The sequence below is a fragment of the Cydia fagiglandana genome, chromosome Z (assembly GCF_963556715.1).
Source record: "Cydia fagiglandana chromosome Z, ilCydFagi1.1, whole genome shotgun sequence".
Lineage (NCBI taxonomy): Eukaryota > Metazoa > Arthropoda > Insecta > Lepidoptera > Tortricidae > Cydia > Cydia fagiglandana.
In genome coordinates, this window is record NC_085959.1 from 4,884,762 (window position 1) to 4,907,933 (window position 23,172).

Genomic DNA, 23,172 nt, shown 5'->3' on the forward strand with positions numbered 1-23,172 from the left:
TGTTCATAAGTGAGAGGGCCGCCTTTTTATACAAACGCTTTTTAGTCGCGGCTTCGTGTGTCTCATAAAGATTAAGTAAAAAAACTAAGCCAAATCAGATGTGATTTAAATTATCGAACGGAAGTACCGTTAAGGCCGGCCACGCACGGGCGAACTCACTGCGCGACCGCTCGTGCACAGCCGGTCTCATCGTCTACCGAAAGGCTTTCTAATACTTATGTAATCATTTGAATACAAAAGGTTATTAGGTATTTTATTATCTTTATAAATAATCGCGAGCCGCTTTGACGGAAAACCAAAAGAAATTATGCTCAATCGAAAGAGCTTAAAAAAATATCACTTTTGAATCGAGAACATGTATCCGCAAAATTCGTATTGTCGAGTATTTTGCATTTAAAAGTGAAAAAATTTCGACAAAGAATGCAAATGTTCAATTTGTTGATTGTCATTTGACAGCATTTGTTGCGTTTAGAAACTGCAAACATGCTTACAAGTTAGGTTGGTCGTTTTTTTTTTAATTAAAAAGCAAGACGAATATAACTGTTTATTTGATGACTCCGGTATGTATAATGGTTATTATTTGCATTAAGTTTCGTTTCATATGGATATGTATACCGGTATAATTATTACATAATTTTTTTTTAAGCCAGAACGTGCGATAGTCTGTTACGGCTTTTAAGACGATAACAACACTGCCTAGACGTCAACGACAGCTGTTATTCGAAAATACTTTATCCGGTACTCCAGACGTGATAAAAACCTGTTAAATAGTGTATTGTGTGTGTTAACAATAAAAAATAGTCACCGAACATAGTGCAAAGTGCAAACGCCATCGTAACGTAACGAGATTTGAACTTCAAAGCGTTCCATGGGAGTATTGTGTTTAGTATAAACATCGGTCTCTCAGTTGTATTTTAATATTTCAGAATGGTTCCAAATATTCTTACATGTCAAGGCACTACTAGCTACCTGGAAATGCAAGTGAAAGCAACCTTGAAGCAGCTGTGTCAAACTAATAAGTGAGCGAGATGAAAATAACGTTGAAGTAGCAAAAGTAGTTCAAAGAAACTTTGAGTTTAAGTGTCAGCTGACTGTAACTCACTTTAATTAAGTACATTGACAGTGTGAAACAGTGCAAAAAGCTATAGTAGATTGTGGACATATTTAATAACTGTGCTTTAGACTATGAATCAAATTTGAGGCGTATCGGTGAATTGGAGAGTGAACTGCATATAGCTAATAAGTGATCTCCGCAGTCAATGTAAGTTGAATATAAGATTAAATATAATAAGATATATAGATAGTATATACAATAAGATATATTTTATACTGATTCAAATAAAAAGTGTAAATAATAACTTCAGAGTTTTACTTTAATAAATAGACAGGTTGGGCTGGACATATGGCAAGGGAAGGTAAAGATAAGTGCGATAGAGAGGTAGCGGAATGGTATCCTAGAGATGGAAAAAGGAGAGAAGGGAGACCAATAATGAGGTGGTTGGATGACATAAAAAAGCATGCGGGACCAAATTGGATAGGGACGGCAAGGGATAGAGAGCTGTGGAGAGAGCTGGGGGAGGCCTATGCCAAGAAGGCAGACTGAAATAATTATTAAAAAGCAATGATATAAAAAATATTTATTAAAGTTACTAAGGAAAAAATATTGAAACTAATTGATATAAATGAAATGTGAATTTATTTAAATGTAATATGTACTGAAAAATAATTTTTTGGTCAATAAAGGCTATTCTATTCTATTCTAAATTGACAGGTGACAACAAAAAAAAAATACTGATTCCTGCTACAATTTCAGAGTCATAGTGAAGCATAGTACATAGTACCAAAACAAGGTTGATTTTTAGGGTTCTGTAGCCAAAGGGTAAAAACGGGACCCCTATTACTAGGATTCCAATATATTATTAGAACAAAACAAATTATTTTCAGAAAATATTTAATTTAGGCTTAGGGATGGCGAGGCTCCATAAGCCTTCAGCAAGTAGTGCATAAGTATACTTGGAAAAATTCGACCTATGCCGCCGTGGCCCGGTGGCAGAATGGCACAGGCACCTGCTGCGATAGCAGAGGACGCTGCTTTGATTCCAGCCTGGGGCACTGGAGGCCTTGGTCACTTTTTAGGGTTCCATACCCAAAGGGTAAAAACGGGACCCTATTAAATACTAAGACTCTGCTGTCCGTCTGTCTGTCACCAGGGTGTATCTCAAGATCTCATGAACCATGATAACTAGATTAACTAGACAGTTTAAATTTTCACAAATGATGTATTTCTGTTGCCGCTATAACAACAAATGCTAAAAACAAATTAAAGAAATATTTAAGCGGGGTCAATGCAATGCTAGGCTGGATATGACCGATGAAATGAGTAAATTTTTATTAATATGTTTTAATATGACATGTTGGTGGCAAACAAGCATACAAGGCTGTTAATGCCGATGGTAAGTGGGAGTTTAGACTAGACCTCTGCTTCTCCAAGGGACTCGCATTGCTGACCGGTTACAAATCTATTACACTCTTAAAACATTTAAGCGGGGCCAATGCAATGCTAGGCTGGATATGACCGATGAAATTAGTAAATTTTTATTAATATGTTTTAATATGACATGTTGGTGGCAAACAAGCATACAAGGCTGTTAATGCCGATGGTAAGTGGGAGTTTAGACTAGACCTCTGCTTCTCCAAGGGACTCACATTGCTGACCGGTTACAAATCTATTACACTCTTAAAATATTTAAGCGGGGCCAATGCAATGGTAGGCTGGATATGACCGATGAAATGAGTAAATTTTTATTAATATGTTTTAATATGACATGTTGGTGGCAAACAAGCATACAAGGCTGTTAATGCCGATGGTAAGTGGGAGTTTAGACTAGACCTCTGCTTCTCCAAGGGACTCACATTGCTGACCGAGTAAATTTTTATTAATATGTTTTAATATGACATGTTGGTGGCAAACAAGCATACAAGGCTGTTAATGCCGATGGTAAGTGGGAGTTTAGACTAGACCTCTGCTTCTCCAAGGGACTCACATTGCTGACCGAGTAAATTTTTATTAATATGTTTTAATATGACATGTTGGTGGCAAACAAGCATACAAGGCTGTTAATGCCGATGGTAAGTGGGAGTTTAGACTAGACCTCTGCTTCTCCAAGGGACTCACATTGCTGACCGAGTAAATTTTTATTAATATGTTTTAATATGACATGTTGGTGGCAAATAAGCATACAAGGCTGTTAATGCCGATGGTAAGTGTGAGTTTAGACTAGACCTCTGCTTCTCCAAGGGACTCACGTTGCTGACCGGTTACAAATCTATTACACTCTTAAAATATTTAAGCGGGGCCAATGCAATGCTAGGCTGGATATGACCGATAAAATGAGTAAATTTTTATTAATATGTTTTAATATGACATGTTGGTGGCAAACAAGCATACAAAGCTGTTAATGCCGATGGTAAGTGAGAGTTTAGACTAGACCTCTGCTTCTCCAAGGGACTCACATTGCTGACCCGTTACAAATCTATTACACTCTTACTAGGGTTCCGTACCTGAAGGGTAACTAAAAACGAGAACCTATTAGCGAGTCCGACTCGCACTTGGCCGGTTTTTCTTAGTAGGTATATGACATTTATTTCAGATGTACTTCATTGTCCGTCTGTCTGTCTCATGAACCGTGATAGGCCTAGGCAGTTGAAATTTTCACAGATGATGTATTTCTGTTGCCGCTATAACAACAAATACTAAAAAGTATGGAACCCTTCGTGCGCGAGTCCGAACCGCACTTGGCCGGTTTTTCTTACAATAGTAGGTATATGACATTTAAGGCTCCGTCACACAGGCGCGTCTCGCGTGCGGCGCGTGAGCGGGGCGCGCCACTTTTTCATATAAAACGCTCAGGCCCGGCTCTGAAAACGCGCTGGTGTGACGGAACCTCTATTTCAGTTTACTCCACTGTCCGTCTGTCTGTCTGTCACCAGGCTGTATCTCATGAACCGTGATAGCTAGACAGTTGAAATTTTCACACTAATGTATTTCTGTTGCCGCTATAACAACAAATACTTACTAAAAAGTGTTCTGTTCTTGGTGGGTGAATCCGACTCGCACTTATCCAGTTTTTTTTTATTTTTTTTGTAAACGAATTTAATATTAACGGATAGGCATTCATATTAAAGAATGAAATCGCAGTCATAATTTCCATACTTTCACTTTAGTGCCATGAAGGGTAGGTACAAAAGGGTTCCCTCTTTTGAGATTGGAAAATGGGCTAGGTTATAAATGCAGCCTTCACAGAACCGATCTGCGACCAGAAAAGTGGGTCAGGCTAGAACTGTGATCCTTAATTCCTTATAGAACCAAACTGCAACCAGAAGTGGGTTAGGTTAGGTTAGAACTGCGACCCTTACAGAACCGAACTGCTACCAGAAAAGCGGATTAGGTTTTTTAATTACATAATTATTCGTTTTTAGATATATCGGAATAGTAAATTTTTAGAGTTATAATTGTATGTTACGGATTTAAAGTTTTCTGAGATGAGATAGGTTACTTAATTCAAAATGAGTATTACCTATTATTATTATTTATTTTACCCGAGCGAAGCCGGGTTTTCATCTAGTTTATCTATAAAGCTAACTAACCGAGTTTGAAAATAATAATCTTAAACAACATGGTCAACATCATAGTCAATACAGTTCTGAGCAAGCTTGGATGGACGGAGAAGTTTGTAAGACTAGTAAATAGTCCTGCATGACGACATGGAGCGCTGCGTGGCTATTGACGACGAACAATCGGACTACTTCCCCGTTCCGTACGGGGTGAAGCAAGGTTGCGTCCTAGCACCCACTCTGTTCGCGTTGTATTTTCCAGTCGTAGTCCGAGAAGTCTTATCGACATGCTCCGAAGGTGTTCGCGTCCGCTATCGCACTGACGGCAACATTTACAACCTGGCCAGATTCAAATCACGCACAAAAGTCTCATAATACGGGGTTATTCGCGGACGGTCTAGAACGCAAAATGACTAGTGTAACATTTTGCCTATATCGCTCTTAGTCTACATCGCGAACGGTCCAGAACGCAAAATACCTACATCATTTTCCGTCGTTTTATCTTTACGTTAGCGATGTCGACGGAGCCCCGCTGCTCCTATTCTGGGCGGTTTGGCCTTCGGCCATTTGTAGATAACTAACGAGCCCAACCTACCTGTGTGATATAAAAAAAGTGGTCATATTGCGTTCTAGACCGTTCGCGATGTAGACTAAAAGTAATATAGGCAGAGGATACTCCTTATTATATTGTTATCTTTGCAAACTTTGCAAATGCGAATATTAGACATGATTTCGATTTCTAAAACATCTGTGTATGTATACTTGAGTAAAGAATTGTTAATTAATGTTAGAGTCCTTGCTAACTCTAACATTTACTTGATGAATATCTTGATAGTAATTTGGAACACGAAAGACGATTTCTTGAGATAAACTTGATTTATTATAACTTGATAGGTGTGCACACTTATAGAATAGCGAACGTGAATCTGTTTTGAATGAATAGGTACTTATGGACTAATTACGAAACTTTTATATAAAACTAAATGCTGATGGGGCAAATGAACAATATGATGCATGTGCAATTTACTTGTACAATTAATAACTACGCAGTTATTGATATGTTGAGTGACTTGAGTGGTTTGGGTAATGTAATGAGATACTTATCTGACATTTTGATGTTCCGTCCCCATTCCTGACAAAAATTCCTGACATGTCAGGAAATTTCCAAGATCAGTGGCAAGTAGACTGAGGCGATGTCGCCGGACGTGCTCAGTCAACAAGCACTGGTTTTTAGACTCGGTGCGTGAGGACCAACTGAAGCAGGTTCACAAGTTCCGCTACCTGAGATAAGATAATATTTTATCTACCCAAATCAAACGTTCTCTACAGGTTGCACTTCGGGGAGTGTGCCCAAGAGCTACACGAGCTCATTCCACCGTCCCCATTCTACCATCGGACGTCTTTTAGACGCACGGCCGGTTTCCATCCTTACTTGGTAGATATTCCACCAATTCGCACGAAGCGCTTTGCTTCTACTTTCCTTATGCGCACTGCCAAGGAATGGAATTCCTTGCCGGCGTCTATATTTCCGTGCTCTTATAACCCGGCAACCTTCAAATCAAGAGTGAACAGGCACCTTCTGGGCGAGCTCGCTCCATCGTAGGCCACGTCTACGCCTCGGCTAGTCTGTGGCCATGAGTAAGCCCATTCATAATAAAAAAAAAGTGTCTCACTCCGCAATTTCGTCGCTTTGCTACAGGTAGCTAAAAGTACATCAGTTTGGCCCCAATTTTGGGGAAAGCCATAAGCCGCGCGTGGCGCTGTCACCACCTAGCGGCCATATCTGTGCTGATCGTAACAGACGCGTTTTGTTAGAGAGTGAGTCTTCTGTACTTAGTACTATTATTTATTCTGTGCCCAAATATCATAAACCCTTCATGATGCGTTCAAGAACCGCACATTATGACCACCATAAAAATAGACTGTTTTGTTAGAACAAATTTCTTATCTGTAAAAATGTTATTATTGCTGAATAATAACATCGATTTCAATAATATTATGCATTCAGATTTCGAACATCTTTAAAAAACAAAGAAATTTAATTTGACCTCTATTCTAATATCAGTCGAGATGACGTTTAGTTCGAAATGAAATTTAATTAGCAAACAAATTTGAGAAATGTCGCACGTAAGTAAAGGCCGCTGTACACAATGGGCCAGCGCCGGCCAGTCCAAGGGACGCAGCCATGCGGTAGAATGAGATAGCAATATCACTTGCTCCCTCTAACGCATAAATGCGTCCCACAGACTGGCCCACGCTGGCCCATTGTGTACCTTTAGATATCGAACGATATGATAGTTGTTGGGGCCGACTCTAGTTCGTCTCTGAATTAGTTATTTGCATAAAATTATTCGATTTGTTGAATTTAAACCATAAAATGAGCGATCAAGATGCTATAGATATTTCGGCGACGCCTCCTGATATCCGTGACAAAGCAACTAACGTCATAAATGCCTTATTACCAACTAAGCCAAGGAAACAATACAAAGGAACACACTTCTGTCCGAGCTGGGCAAGTGAATTATAATAATTGCACCATCCAAACTGTAAATAATAATTATTGTTCTAAATGAATTTCTTCATTTTCGCATTTGTTTTCTATTTTATTTTACTAATAATTACTGTTAGTGGCCCTGAACAACGCCGCGATGCCGGTCATAATATGCGGCTCCTGAATGCATCATGGAGGCTTATGGTATGGTATGTGGTTAGATAAAGTAGTGTATGTAACGGTACATAATTAGGCATTAAAACACTCGTGTGATCCTTTTAAGAAACTCACTTCGTTCGTTTCTTAAACCGACACTCGTGTTTAATGACCTTCATTATGTACAGTCACATAAACTACTATAACACTGAAATATGAAATCATAATTTATTATTATAAAAATACATACAATAATTGTTTATTTAGTTAATAAAATGTTTGTTTAGTTATATTTAAGTAGGTACATCCCACATTTTGTGTAAGAATGTCCCTATAATAATGTGTATTTATTTATTTAATAGAATGCTTGCATTTTTCAGGTGTGTCACATGTTCCCGCTCTATATACTGTTCCGTGGAGTGCCGGGTGTCAGCGACCCACCACCGCTGGGAGTGCCCTGGGGCGGCGTTCAACCTCTACCCCACTATTGGCATCGCCCATTTAGCCCTCAGGTCAGTGTCATCCTGTGTACTACTGGGTACATCTCGCAGTGTTTAAACGCAGTCTTAAGCTTTATAATACCAATATTGGCATTGCCCACTTGGTCCTACGGTTAGCGTCAGTCTGTATAGGTACTAAAAGTGACGCACTACATCCAAGGTTCTGGCGCAGTCTTCAATCTTTATCCCACTACTGGAGTCGCCCACTTAGCCCTCAGGTTACTGACATCCGTATCTTGTCGGGTTAAATTAACCCACCACGGCTGTGCTTCTCCCTCGCGCCGATACATGTGCGGACAAGTACGAGTGAAATGCTTGCGCGGCTGACATTATTTAGTTTGTACTTTGTATTAGCCTCTCAGGTTAGTGACACCTTATTTAATAAAGGGTAAAATTGGCCCACCAATTAATATTGTTAATGCAGGGGTCACTAAATGGCGAACCGCGGTCCGGATCCGGGCCACAAACCTACATATTTTTTTGAGATGGTCATATTATTTTAAAAAACGGACCCCTGAAGATACTAATTGGTGTCCCCTGTCAATGGATAAATGTGACGTTCCACGGCAAAAGGTACCTTATGGCGGTTGGCGCTTACGTCGCATAGTGCCGCAATATTGGAGCGGCGTTAATAATAGCGTAAGCGCCAACCGCCATAAGGTACCTTTATCCGTGGGACGTCACAAATAACTAAACTAAACCACCCTCGCGAATGTCCGATCTAGGGTTGTCAACTTTTTTCTGCTGTATTATAGTATTTTCCAGAATAAGGCATCAAAAATATAGTACATTTAGTTAAAATATAGTTCGTAGATTCGTAACTGAGCCCGGCGGCTAATCCTATTGTCTATTGTTAAGTAAAACCGCACGTGCTACTTACCTGCAAAAAAGGGTCATCCTTATTCTATTTGGCACCTGAGCGCAGGCTAGTCCAACGCTCAAAAAACCAGTGTAGTTGCGCTCTCCGATAACGCGCCTTTGTTACGCATCTCGATGACACATTTTAGACTGGTTCTGTAGCGTTCGACTCGCCGGCACTCAGTAACCGAAGTACGCAGGTTTTTATGGAGGTGGTGGTGGCACGTGGCACGAGCGGTTTTACTTAACAATAGACAATAGGATTAACTCAGGCTCAGTTACGATCCTACGAACTATACTAAACATGAGTGTAATATACGTTTTATCGAAAATATAGTATTTTAGCGTACTATATATTTTTCCAAAAGTATATAGTACAGAGAGCCAAAATATAGTACAATACTATATAATATAGTACGGTTGGCAACCCTAGTCCGATCCCTTATTTTATATAGTATTTTTCAAACAGCTAGTACGCAGTAGCAGGGTATGATGACAGATGTCATCTACATGTATATTGTATTGAGATGACATCTGTCACCATACCCAAGCTGTTTCGAAATATACTATACTATAGCCACTTTACTAGATGATGTAATACAATCGGGTTGGCAACTGTCAGAGGCTTGCAATTTTGCATAGATGGCACCATCTATGCAACATTTTTAAAAGACTGTATCGTTAAGTATAGGGACAGATAAAACCTGGTCTAACTGTATTTCTATGTTCTAAGAGTTTGATCTGAGGGTATTTTTAAGCTATATCTGATTTAAGAAGGTTTGATTTTTTTTTATATTAGGGACTTTATGATGCTTCTATAATACCTTATAGCAAATACAGTCCGGACAAGCCTATCGAGCTGAATTTGAGACTATTTCACCGACTCTTTGGCACGATTTGAAGTAACAACAGGTGAATAGGCTGCCAAAACATGTTATCTAAGTGTCCTCTTCATGACTGTTCAATTGAGCAGCTGCGGAATATGTGGTGAATTTTTATTTTTACATAAAAACGATTTTTCACCCCACGTTTTGGAATCCCTTCAATTTCTGATGCAAGCGTAATGACGGAGATAGCTAGAAGAATAAGCTTCAAACCAAAGCCTAACGGACATTCATGGCGTTGATCCATCGCTAGAGCGGGTCGATAGAAACACTCCATGATAGTTATATTAGATGTCAAAGTCATAGTTGTCGTATGTAACATGCCATATTCTTTAAAAGGCCACCATGCACAGATCCTAAACTTTTTTTTTACGAAAAGAAATGCTTAGACTATGTTTAGATGTTTCGCTATACGAATCATGTGTAATTGCTGTTTACATAGTACGATTTTTTTTGTGTGATATTATCTTGTTCGCAAACCGCAAATTTTCTTCTAGTATTGTCAGCACGCGCTATTGTTACTCGAGAGGATTGGGTAAATTTCGTCCAAACCATATGCTTTACGTCGAGCTCCCAGGACGAAATGTGTACCTTATTAAAGCACTAATTAAACACATGTGTAGTTTTGAAATAAAAATATAATACCAAAAAAAACGGCTAAGTAAATTTGTCCCTATAATTAACGATACAGTCTTTAAAATTCCATTATGAAATCAAGAATTTGACACAATTTTAATAATTGACAGGGCAAGCTATGCTGGCTCCATCTGTTAAATACTTCACCGGGTCCAACCCCATTGACCATGTGTTATCCCTATTGCAGGGTCCTCCTGGTAGGCGCGGAGGACGGCTTCCCCCCACTTCCCCCCTCAGAAAACCCCCGGACCGCCATGGAGCTTTTTCAGGTATTCAATTATTTCTTAAAATCGTTACAATGTAGCTAACATAGTTATACTGTTATTTAAGATTATGCCGTTTACGACATATGTATTTTTTTTAATAGCCTATTTGAGTGTCCCACTGCTGGGCAAAGGCCTCTCCCCTTAACCTCCACGACTCCTGATTTGGTGCTTCCTCCGGCCAGTTGTTCAGGAAGCTGTCCAGGTCATCTCGCCATCTCCGTTTAGGCCTACCGCGGCCACGTCCCTCTACCGGCATCCACTTGGTGGCTAAGCTAGCCCACCTCTCCGGATGCATGCGGTAGACGTGACCGGCCCAGTCCCATTTGAGCCTAGCGGTTTTCTCGCCTACGTCAGCAATGCGGGTTTTGAAGCGCAGCGTGGTGTTTCTTATGCGATCAGTTAGTGTGACACCTAGAATACTGCGCTGCATGGCGCGTTGGCAAACCTTCAGTTTGGAAACCTTCAGTCTGAATCTCTGTGAGTGACCAAGTTTGAGCGCCGTAGGTTAGAACAGGCAGAATACACATGTCAACGAGTTTGCGCTTCAGTGACATAGGAAGGTCGCCCTTCATCAGCTCCTTCATGGACCAGTAGCTCTTCCAGGCATTTTGAACACGGCGCTCAACTTCCTTGTCTTGCCTGTTACTGAAAGAGACTAGCTGGCCCAAGTAGATGTACTCATCAACATAGTGTATGATCTGCCCGTCCACCTCGACACTACTACGTTCCTTGCTATTGGTCATCACTTGAGTCGTTGCGCGACATATGTATATTAAAATAAATGGATTAATCTTTAAAAAAAAGTAAAACCGACTTCAAGCCTTCATCAGCAGTTCCACTTTATCAAATGGCACTTATTAATTGTAAATGCTTAGTTTGTTGATGAAAATACAAAAATCGCTGTATGTATGCTTATAAGATTTGAGGAGTTCTCCATGAGGCCTCATGGAATCCATCATCAGACTAAACCTTGATAAAAATGTTCTTATAAATCTTACTGGCTTAGTAAACTTAACCAAGAGGACAAATCGCCAAAGTGAACTATGCATCGTTAAAGAGTTCCGTTCTGATTATCATCAGCAGTTCCATTTCATAAAATGCCATTTTTTCTGAACATAAATACTTGCTTTATTGATGAAAACACAAAAATCGCTATATGACTTTGTATGCCTCTAAAATTCGAGGAGTTCCCTGGATTCCTCGTGGATCCCATCATCGGAACTGGGATTTGATCAAAACGGGACTTGGAATTTTATACTTTCAATCAAAAAAATAATTTTCTAAATCGGTTCACCAATGACGGAGTTATGAGGTAACATACATACAAAAAAAAACGGTCGAATTGATAACCTCCTCCTTTTTTTTGAAGTTGGTTAAAAATAAAATAAACTTACGCTATATTATATGCCAATAAAATCCATTTTATGCTACGAGTATAAATGTCGTATATCGGAAAAGAGCTGTTACTCTTCAAACTGCTGGAGCGATTTTATCGAACATAGCTAAGAACCACCGCAAAGAAACTCGCATTCACTTAAAAAAACCGCATCAAAATCGGCCCATACGTTGAGACATTGGGGTCAAACACATAACCCCTCTCTTATTGCGGCGGGGGTTAACCTTCTACTAGAGTCTGGGCGGAAAGGGAAGAGTCGTGGTAAGTATGTGGCCCAATACATTCCACGCCTCGTCTCTTTCCGAACAGGCTCTAACAAGTCTAATACACGGTGTAACATGACTAACATGAGGAAACCGAATAATTTCAACCACGCTTTTCTGAGGTCAAAAGAAGGAAAAAATGTTATATGAGTTTAGGTAACTTTCGCAAAAAAAAAATTTTTTTTTGTTTTGTTTATCCATTTTTTGAATGTACTTATTTGTACATAAAAAATAAATGTTATTGGTAAACTTGTCACTTAAAATAGGGTTTTAAATTTTTTTTTCGTAAACCTACTTTTTGCAAAGTGTTACTTGTCACTTTTTGACATCTATCAATAAGGATATTTAGACTACGTCCCATAGCAGCAACATCGCCATCAAAAAATCGTTTTGCACTATGTAACAATGAAAACATGTTTTTTTTATTGGTATTAACTTCGAAACTAGGCGAATTTCAAAAGAGTTTATAGGACATTTTTGTCTCTAAATATTTCGGACACACAGTGCGCAGAGGTGACGAAAGTTTGGAAAAACTGATAGTGATTGGACACGCCGAAGGCAGGAGATCACGCGGTCGTTCACCAATAAGATGGACCGATCAAGTTAAAGACTCGTCATCCTCTGTTTTCTACACGGTCGTCAGAGACGCGTTGGACAGAAACCGGTGGAGACAGATCATCCGCTCCAGATGCAACCCTGATACTGACCACGATCCTCAGACATGAGGGACCGACCAAAGAGAGAGAGAGTCTCTAAATATGATCAGGAATACGCTGTTGAAATTATTCGGTTTCGTCATGTTACACCGTGTATAAAAGCTACTCAAACTGTCTCCATATAGTTAGGCCAAGACAAGTCTGCGACGATTTTGATATCACGCGCAGTACAAGGCCTATTTATACGTCAAAATTTAATAGAAGTTTCACTTTTAAAATAACATTGCACTGCATGTGCTACCAAAATCGTTGCAGGCTTATCTTGGTCTAACTCTACAAACTGCTTGTAGACGGTCTTACCAGATAGACGCCGTCTATTAGATCTATTAGACGGTCTTCACCACATTGAACTTATTAAAATAATCATCTTCCAGGGCTACGCGCATGTGCAAGTGCCGCTATATGCTCGCCAGACGCATCCCTTTCACAGGATGTTTGGGCTACTCAACAATTTCGACAAAATGAACAACACAGACTACATACAATACGCGCTGGTAAGACTAACACATAGGTACTATATTATTTCAAATTAGATAGTACAATCAGTAACAAAAATTTTTTTTTATAAATATATTATTTATGATACAAGCTTCTATTGCTGGCTGTACTTTTCTTTAAACGGTCAACTAATACTCGTAGAGACTATTCTAGCAAGCGCAAGCCAACTAGGTTGCGTTGTTTTATCACAGAGTTCCTATGGCCATCTCCCGTGTCTATCATCAGATCAGTCCGATGGCACCATAGTCCATAATATTGCATTGTCTGTCATGTACCCTTCGAGCAACACGGAAGGGAGGCGGCATTCGCACTATTTCCCCTCTGCCTAGATACAAGATCAACTGATCTAGCGTGGGTAATAAAACTAGTTGCGCTCGGATTTTTCACTAGACCGAGTCCAGACGCGCGCGTGTACACAGCACAGCAGCAGAAAAAATGCCTAATTGCTCGGTTTTTTGTCGTAAAAAGAGGTCTGGGGCAACAATATTTCAAAAAGAAGGTGTTACTTTTCACATGTAATATTTATTTTGCATATCATACGTTTAATTACATTTAAACACAATTATTATATTTTAGTCTCGTGTAATTGTTGGATTTATTGATTTTGCTCGCCCAGTACAAATTGCGGATCGGTCGAGCGACAAATCCGACTTCTTATCTCTCAGAATACATCGACGAAAATGTGTTTGTCACTCGTCCAACACAAAAAGAGATCGAGGTTTGCAAGATTTGTCTTTGACGTGTGTCATTTTCTATGTATTTGTGTCGTCATTACATATTGGATTTTGTATGTAAGTGTGTGAGAAGTGCGACTGTGTGCACCTTTCCCCCCGCAAAAAATGGCAGAAAGATTTGTACGGTAAGATATCGCTTGGGCCCCTCCCTTCCGATGTGTCGGAAGCCGGTGTTGCTCGAAGCATGTACCTATGTGAAGTGTCAGCTCAATCTAATAATGGGGAGTGGGTATATTGAAACAGTGCACGTTAAATAAAAGCTTCCAATGATCTGCATATAACAGTTGTGTAATTTCAAGTTCGCCGGGGCGGGCGTGGCCTCATACAACCCCCTAGTTCCCGGCAGGAGTAAGGCTGTCCTAGTCAGCTCAGAGGAGAGAGAGTGCAGGGTGGTTGGAGGAAACACAGGTTAGGCCCACTTGCACCATTCCACTAACCCCGGGTTAACAGGTTAAGCCTGAAGTTAGCTTGGTTACTAGTACAATTTAATACTGGGTTAACCGTTTAATTGTTTAACCCCGGGTTAGTGGGACGGTGCAAGTGGCCCTTAATGTTGTAATGCAAATCGGCGGGTTTTTATGCCGGTTTATTGAGAATTTGGCTCATTTATGTCTAGATGTCCTAAGTTAGGTACGACGCGGGGCGACTCTAGATATAGTAACGGTACGGCGTGGACCTTAAGCTAATCGCGAGGCGGGGTTGATATCCTCTGACGGTTTGGTTACGACATCGAGCGACTTGCAACGGCGGCGGCGATAACCATAGGTTGGAGCGTGACACAGCGATCGGACCATTCGCTCCAACCTATAGTCGGAGCTATCGTGGCCGAGCGTCGGTATGACCGGGGCAGCAAGGAGCACTCCAGGTGTCTTCACGCGCATCTAATTATGTCGGTGCGACCGGGATACGGGGCGCGTGAAGGTAACGTACAGTCGCCATCAGATATATCGGAGCGGCCAAGGTGCTCACAAATATCTGAGCACGCCTCTATTGTCAAGGCGTTAGAGTGCTTGTTCAGATATTGTGAACACCTTGGCCGCTCCGATATATCTGATGGCGATTGTACTCCAGGCCGCGTAGCCAAGGATCCAATCGCTAACGCTCCGTAGCGATCGAAACGCAACTGTCACTGTCGCGCTAATATGGAAGAGTGATAGAGAGACATGATGCTTTTCGTTGTCGAAGCGATAGCGATTGTAACCTTGGCTAGGCCGGCAGGTGCTTTTACGCGTATCGTATCTAAACACGCCGGCTCAACTGGGCTACGGGAGTCAGGAAGGGTAGGGTGGCTAGGTACTAGAACGAATTTTTATAGGTGGCACTACTGATGTTCACAGTCGGGTGTTACCCCTAAATGGGTGACACGCGGGGCGGACTCTTGTTACTAGTAGTCTTGTAAAGTAAACCACGTAAACCCATTTATTTAATTACACAAACAGATCAACCGCGATATAATTGAAGGGATGTTTACACAAACAACATAACTGCTTAGAGCGGTTGACACTTTTTTAAGAACATTGTTTATCGTTTCAGGTGTCAACCAGTGTAGTAAGTTATGTTGTTTTTGTAAACATCCCGTCAATTTCACACCACACATTCATTTTTTGTGTTTCCGTGACCACAGCTGGTGCAACTCAGCTGAAACGTCGGTTTTAAAGTAAAAACAATGAAATTATATCGCAGTATACCCGTTTGTGTAATTAAACATGTGCACAAAACGCGAGAATTCAAAGTGTTATATGCTGACATTGGCAAATTTAAGGGGAATCGGTTGAGATATGCGAAGTTTCAAATTTTGAATAACGCTATGTTTTCATTTTCAGACTGCCACTATGCTGACGTTATATTTAGAGAATCACACTAAATTTTTCAGTTATCTGCCTTCTAGGGTAAGTTTATTGTACCACAGATAAAACATAAACGTAAACTCTTTTAGTGATTCCTAATTGTAGCAATACATTTTGACATATTAATGTACACTCAGGGATATTGAAGATCGGCCTCCTTGTGAGTCAATGGGGTTGGCAACTGTCAAGGGTTTGCATAGATGGCGCCATCATAGCTTGTCCCTTTTTCTATGAGATTTGGCTTAAAGGACTGGCATCCAGGGTATTAAAAAAACAAAAAAATGACACAATTATAGGGATTGACAGGGCAAGCTATGATGGCGCCATCTGCTAAAAACTTCCACCGGCCAACCCCATTACTACACACGTGGGCTCTTTTCATTGTCCGTAAATGTATATTTAGTTAGGTTGGTATGTATTCTTGAATTAAGTACTCCATTGTTTTTACCGACATTTTTATTAATAATATTTTGTTTAATGAAAATAATGAACCTCCAGGGCATTAAAAACGTACAATTACAATTTACAAGTTATAAGATTGTAGATTTAACAAGTTTGTGTATCAGGGAATATAGGTAATAAGCGACTAATTTGTATTGTTTACTTTTAACAAATAGGTATGGAAATTATGTAATTCGTCTGCATTCTCCTACACAAGGGTTAAGAGATTGAGGCTGAATTATAAGGGAGTCATTATTATGTTATAGGTGCCTTACCCACTGTCCCAAGGTCAACTGCGGTTGTTCGCGGCGGCCCTGCTGCTGCGGGCGACGGGACAGCTGGTCTGCAACGGGCACGCGACCCTCGGCCTGGCCACGGTGGACCACGACGACGGTATATACTACATTACTCACTACACCACTCCAATTTTATTTGCATAATATAATTTCACATTCCTCCAAATAACAGCAAAAATAGAGTACATCACGTTTTGAAGGCCATTTTTAGGGTTCCGTACCCAAAGGGTAAAAACGGGACCCTATTACTAAGACTCCACTGTCCGACTGTCCCTCTGTCTGTCTCGTGAACCGTGAGAGTTGATATTTTCACAGATGTATTACTGTTGCCGCTATAACACGAACGTACGGAACCCTCGGTGAGCGAGTCTGACGCGGTTTTTTTTACATTTCGCAACCCCGCAGTATCGAGGAGCCGGCCGCGGAACCACCGGAACTTGACACCATCATCTTCCTCGTGTTGTCCCGACATTATGTCACGCCTCATGGGAGCCTGGGGTCCGCTTGGCAAATAATCCCGAGATTTAGCGTAGGCCCTAGTTATTCCAAAGCGACTGCCATCTGACCTTCCAACTCAAAGGGAAACTAGGCCTTGTTGGGATTAGTCCGATTTCCTCACGACGATTTCCTTCACAGAAAAGCGAGTGGTAAATATCAAATAATTTTTCGTACATAAGTTCCGAAAATCTCATTGGTACGAACCGGGGTTTGAACCCGCGACCTCCGCTTTCAGTCGCACGCCCTTACCGCTAGGCCACCAGCGCTCTCCGCCAGAACTTGACACCCTTCGGCCAAAACTCTTCCTTGGTGACGGTTGCTAGACGTTCTATCGGAAAATTAACCACAAAAGAATAAAAAAAAATATTTAAGCGAAGTGTCGACGTCAAATTTAAGTTCCCGATGAAGGCCACAAGATGACAGACCTCCAGCGCGCAAGATACGCTTCAATATTTCTGCATAAGTTTCAAAAAAATGTTTATTCTACAGGACGGACAGTGAGCGAGCGAGAGGTGCGACGTGCGACAGCTATATACCCTTCGGCAGCCATGATGAATCACTCGTGCGCCCCCGACGTTATCAACACGTGAGTTTATAGTTCGTTTGTTTTAGCATTAGAAAGAACTTGCAAGAAGGTAAGCGATTTCGACATGTCTTTTAATTGAAAAACGCTTTTTAAAAATCAAAAACTATTACTTATGAAAGCAGAAGAATATGTATGATCGTATTAGATTCATAATTGTTACATATTTGCCGTAACTTATTTTTAAAATGTGTTTTTCAATTAAAAGACACATCAAGATTGTTTACCTTATTTCTAATGCTAAAAAAAACGAGGTATAGACACAGACACGAGCCACCAGAGTTGAGGGCGTGCACTCAACATGTAAGGCCCACTTCCACCATTCCACTAAACCGGGGCTAACCGGTTAAACCGTTAACCCTGTGACAAATTGTACTTGTAGCACGGTAACTCCAGGTTTAACCGGTAAACCCCGCGTTAGTGAAAGGTGCATGTAGGTCTAAGGGTAATAACACGTTTCATTGTATGCTTAACTCGTTCGCGTCTTACCTGTAGACATCGCAAAGTTAAGAGAATCCAAAGCTAATTATTCGCTGGACCTTTAGGGCCACCCCACATCTAGTGTCCCTCGAGCGTCGGCGTCTGGTCAGCGCCACTCAGCGCTATGGAAAATGACGTCGCTGCGCAGTCGCGTCGACGTTGCGTCGAGCAGCGGCCATACAATTGTAGACGCCGACGCTCGAAAGACGCCAGATGTGAGGTGGCCCTTACAGGTGGGATACATTTATTCAGTACTTGATACTCTAATGATCTCCCTCTTCGACACTTCCTAACATACTTCTTCCTCGCGTTATCCCGGCATTTTTGCCACGGCTCATGGGGGCCTGGGATCCGCTTGACAACTACTCCCAAGAATACGGGTTGCACTCCGGGAGTGCCGACAGAAGTGAAAACTCAATGACTAGTCCAAAATGTCTGCAGCACTATGTATAATTGACCCATCCTCCTTTCTATTGAAAAACTTAAGTTCCGAATTTGCTGGCCAGTGAGCTTACATTTGTAGCGTTAATTGTTCAAAATTCGACCTCGCATCTAAATATTATATTTTGAGTTTTATTCACCAGTACTAGAGTTCACTTTTATTAGCGATTTTATCAAAATGTAGCTTTATTGAATTATGTTTGAGTGATATAAAGTTAGAATGTAACTGTGAGATCCTCGTATTTCAGCCCGTACAAGATTAGAACATTGAGCTTTATTGCTTAATATAAAAGTCCACTTTTAAATAATTGACCTGATTATGATACGTTATGACTAAAGTTCTTTGGTGAATAACATTGTTCGTGACACATGACGTCCGCGTTACGTTACGCGTTACGCTGAATCGAGTTTATCATTTTTTCCCCACCTCAAAAAGTGCTCAGCGCCGCTAAAGAAGTTTTCACTTCAAAAATGACATTTTGTTCTTATTGATTCGCTCGTGCGACGCGCTAATGCATGTACGGACAAGTCCCCGCGAAATGAACGCGCAAACGACAACTAACTGACATCATTTCGATGTCAGGTGCACGGTGCACGTTCGAATTGACCTCTATGTTCCATTGTTCCGCAGCTTCTACCGAAACCGCCTGATCGTGGTGTGCGCGCGCGAACTGCCGGCCAATACCGAGGTTAGTTATTTAATCCCATTAGGCCCACTTGCACCATTCCACTAACCCGGGGTTAATCGGTTAAACCGTTACCGAAGTGTCAAATTGTACTGGTAACCATAATAACTCCATGGTTTAAACAGTTAACCCTGGGTTAGTGAATGGTTCAAGTGGCGGGTGGCCCTTATCAATGTAAAACCTTGTATGTTACTCGAGTTTTTGGTCCGAGTAGGCAAAAACTAGCCAGTTGTTTCTATTTGCAGTGTATATACATGGGTAATTTTCGAATCCAGCCAGTTTTCATGTTATTTAAGCGCGACATAAAAAAAACTTACAAGTTATAACGGTACTTTAATATTAAAAGTTATTTTTGTATAAGCGTTACATAATATTGTACATACCTACGTTCAGTTCAGAGTCATAGTGAATCGTACTAGAAGCTATGTAGTAACAAAACAAGATTGATGTTTGGTTATTTTTATCAAGTGAGATTTTTGTGTAACCTAACGATATGTTGGAGTTAATAGTACATTATTGTCGAGGCTCGGAAGTAGCTACTTGCAGGCTGAGTATTCGTTTTAAACGGACGACCTTGGAAGTCCGTTTAATTGAATCCGAAGCCAGCAAGTAGCCTTCCAGCCGAGTCATATATATTAGTGCTTTTCTCAAAAATGGTGCAAGAAATATAAATATCATAGAAATATTTTACAAAACCAACGTTCTTACGTATATATTTTCACAGAAAAAAGCCCTTGCCGCCTTTTTATTTTTTTAATAAAAAAATAGAAGTGTATTTTTCTGCCGAAAATACGCCAACCTATTTGAGACAACTAAATAGTCGCGGTACTAATCATCTGTTTGGCTGTTTAATGGGCCTGTGCCTTCATTTAATATGGCCATTTCAAATTTTAAAAAGTTTGGAACTCGACAAATAATGGAATAAAAGCGAGACTGCAATGTTTTTAACTTTTTAATTTTTGAGTGACCATAAACTACGCGCTACGCGACCTATTTTTTAGACGGCAAAGTCGACTTTGCCGTCCATTTTTGAGAAAAATGCTTTGTTTATCTTAAACGTGAATGGTATATAAAGGCGATAATGTAATGTGAACTGGATGAAGTTTTCGTCTTGTTTTACATTACAATGTATCCTTGACTCCATTAAGCCCATATTGCCCCAGGTATTCAACTGCTACGGGCCGGCGCGGTCCCGCGAGCCGGCCGCGCACCGGCGCGCGTCGCTACGTGCGCAATACATGTTCACCTGCAACTGCGACGCTTGCACCGATCCCCAGGACGGAGTGGTATGCTGTCCATGTTGCCCCCGGGTCACGCATTACCTCATCTACATACATATAATACTTACCGGCTCGGAGTCTGCAACGTTTATTTCAATTATACTTGATTTGACGACCGGTCTGGCCTAGTGGGTAGTGACACTGCCTATGAAGCCGATGGTCCCGGGTTCGAATCCTGGTAAGGGCATTTATTTGTATGATGATACAGATATTTGTTCCTGAGTCATGGTTGTTTTCTATGTATTTATATACAGGGCGTCCCACAGCTATGCCACATGGAGGGAAAGTACCCTGAATATTGTAGATGGAACATTTTACTGAAAGAAGACATTATTTTAATTTTAAAAACAATTTAAACTGCATTCATGATTTTTAAATAATTACATGGTTGAACCGGGAATCGAACCCGCTACACGAGAAAAAAAAACACCCTGTAGCTTTTTCATCCCGATCGAAAGGCTTCATCATAAGGATTATTTTTTGCTAAATAACATAGTGTCAGAAACTAAAAAGGAAGACCATGAATTTTAACATTTGATGTGAAATTTAGCGAAATAATCAAAAGAGAGCGGCTTTGTATTCAACAGAATGACACTCATTTTGAGCATTTGATAAATTAAATTGGTTAATTTGAATTAAAAATGTTAAAATTCATGGGTTTCTTTTTATTACCGACACTATGTTATTTAGCAAAAAATAATCCTTATGATGAAGCCTTTCGATCGGTATGAAAAAGCTACAGGGTGTTTTTTTTTTCCGTGTAGCGGGTTCGATTCCCGGTTCAACCATGTAATTATTTAAAAATCTATGAATGCAGTTTAAATTGTTTTTTAAATTAAAATAATGTCTTCTTTCAGCAAAATGTTCTATCTACAATATTCAGGGTACTTACCCTCCATGTGGCATAGCTGTGGGACCCCCTGTAAATTATATATATCGTTGTCTGAGTACCCACAACACAAGCTTTCTTGAGCTTACCGTGGGGCTTAGTCAATTTGTGTAAAAATGTCCTATAATATTTATTTATTTATTTATACATATAAATTAAAAATATCTGATATATAAACTAGGTTTTGTTTTATCTGGACATTCTCATTTTGCACTAATCCCAGAAAAATGTTTTGTCCGTTTTTTTGTAGTTTTTGAATGTTTTTTTTTGTATATTTATCTTAATTTTGTACGGAACATTCAGAATTTTCTATATTTTATACGGTAGCACCTATGTATGGTGACTGCGTGTTGACTTATATGATCCTATATGACCATCTTGTAGTTGATATGATCTGTGGTTTGTCTTGTAGTTGATATGATCTGTGGTTTGCGAAGTCATTTTCTTTTGCAAATATAAAGATGGTTGTTGTGTTTCAGCTACTATTCTCCGCCTACCTATGCCAATCATGCAAAGGCCCAGTAATATGCAGTGGCAGTGCGAAACGAGCCCAGTGCCAACAGTGCCACGCGCCTTTCCAACTGCAAGGAGCTCTGGATACCTTGGAGCGTGCCAACGAGTTGCTATTACAAGGTATGTGGCCATCGCCGTCGTCGAGAGATAGCTTTTATGTTTTTCTCCATTTTTAAAGGCCCTCCAAGGCCCGCCAGTAAATCGCAGTTATACATCTACACTATAAGGGGTCATCCATTAATTACGTCACACGTATTTCTAGATTTTTTGACCCCTCCCCCTCCTATTTGGTCACATTTGGCAAACCCCCCCCCCCCCTTGTGTGACATCACATTTTTTCAACGAAATCGGCAAATAAAATTAATATTATTGTTGCAAAAAGTTCAGATTTTAACTGTACAGCGAAATAAAATAACTAACTGTAAAATAATTTAAATATGTTTTCAGTTACTGATGAAGTTAAAGTGACGTCATAAAGTTTGTGACTCCCCCCTCCCCCTTGTCACAATAAGTCCCATTTTCTTGACCCCCTCTCTCCCCCTAAACGTGAGAAGTCATTAATGGAGGACCCCTAATTAGAACAAAATAGCTTTAAAGAGATTTGTGCTACTATACAACAAGGTATCGACATCGACATACAATTACCTTCCTTATATACCTACACTAACATTATATACCTACTTATATACTTTGATTTAAAAAGTAAGTCATCTTACAGCGGAACGCGCGCCATCAGTAGAAGCCCGCATCGAGCACGCCCACGCCGCCTACAAGCTGAAACAGCAAGTGTTACACCGCCACCATACCTCACTGCGCGCCGCCGCCGATCGCCTAGCTAGACACTACGCCGACGCCGGTAAATGTTACAGTGACACCACGCCGCCTGCAAGCTGAAACAGCAAGTGTTACACCGCCACCATGCCTCACTGCGCGCCGCCGCCGATCGCCTAGCTAGACACTACGCCGACGCCGGTAAATGTTACAGTGACACCACGCCGCCTGCAAGCTGAAACAGCAAGTGTTACACCGCCACCATGCCTCACTGCGCGCCGCCGCCGATCGCCTAGCTAGACACTACGCCGACGCCGGTAAATGTTACAGTGACACCACGCCGCCTGCAAGCTGAAACAGCAAGTGTTACATCGCCATCATGCCCCACTGCGCGCCGCCGCCGATCGCCTAGCTAGACACTACGCCGACGCCGGT

At 40.8% G+C, this 23,172-nt stretch overlaps 1 protein-coding gene and 1 long non-coding RNA gene across 2 annotated transcripts in view; both read left to right on the forward strand.

Moving 5' to 3' along the window:
- The window catches only part of LOC134678788 (uncharacterized), a 48,148-nt gene that overhangs the window by 15,886 nt on the left and 9,090 nt on the right, over positions 1-23,172 (forward strand). The gene's annotated exons all lie outside the window — the stretch shown is intronic.
- The window catches only part of LOC134678770 (SET and MYND domain-containing protein 4-like), a 38,195-nt gene that overhangs the window by 5,933 nt on the left and 9,090 nt on the right, over positions 1-23,172 (forward strand). The window contains exons 6-15 of the mRNA XM_063537469.1: positions 7,642-7,773; positions 10,327-10,408; positions 13,155-13,274; positions 15,836-15,901; positions 16,567-16,693; positions 17,584-17,680; positions 19,230-19,287; positions 20,448-20,570; positions 21,933-22,086; positions 22,685-22,822. Coding sequence (XP_063393539.1) covers positions 7,642-7,773; positions 10,327-10,408; positions 13,155-13,274; positions 15,836-15,901; positions 16,567-16,693; positions 17,584-17,680; positions 19,230-19,287; positions 20,448-20,570; positions 21,933-22,086; positions 22,685-22,822 — 1,097 coding nt within the window. The remainder of the gene's footprint in view (positions 1-7,641; positions 7,774-10,326; positions 10,409-13,154; positions 13,275-15,835; positions 15,902-16,566; positions 16,694-17,583; positions 17,681-19,229; positions 19,288-20,447; positions 20,571-21,932; positions 22,087-22,684; positions 22,823-23,172) is intronic.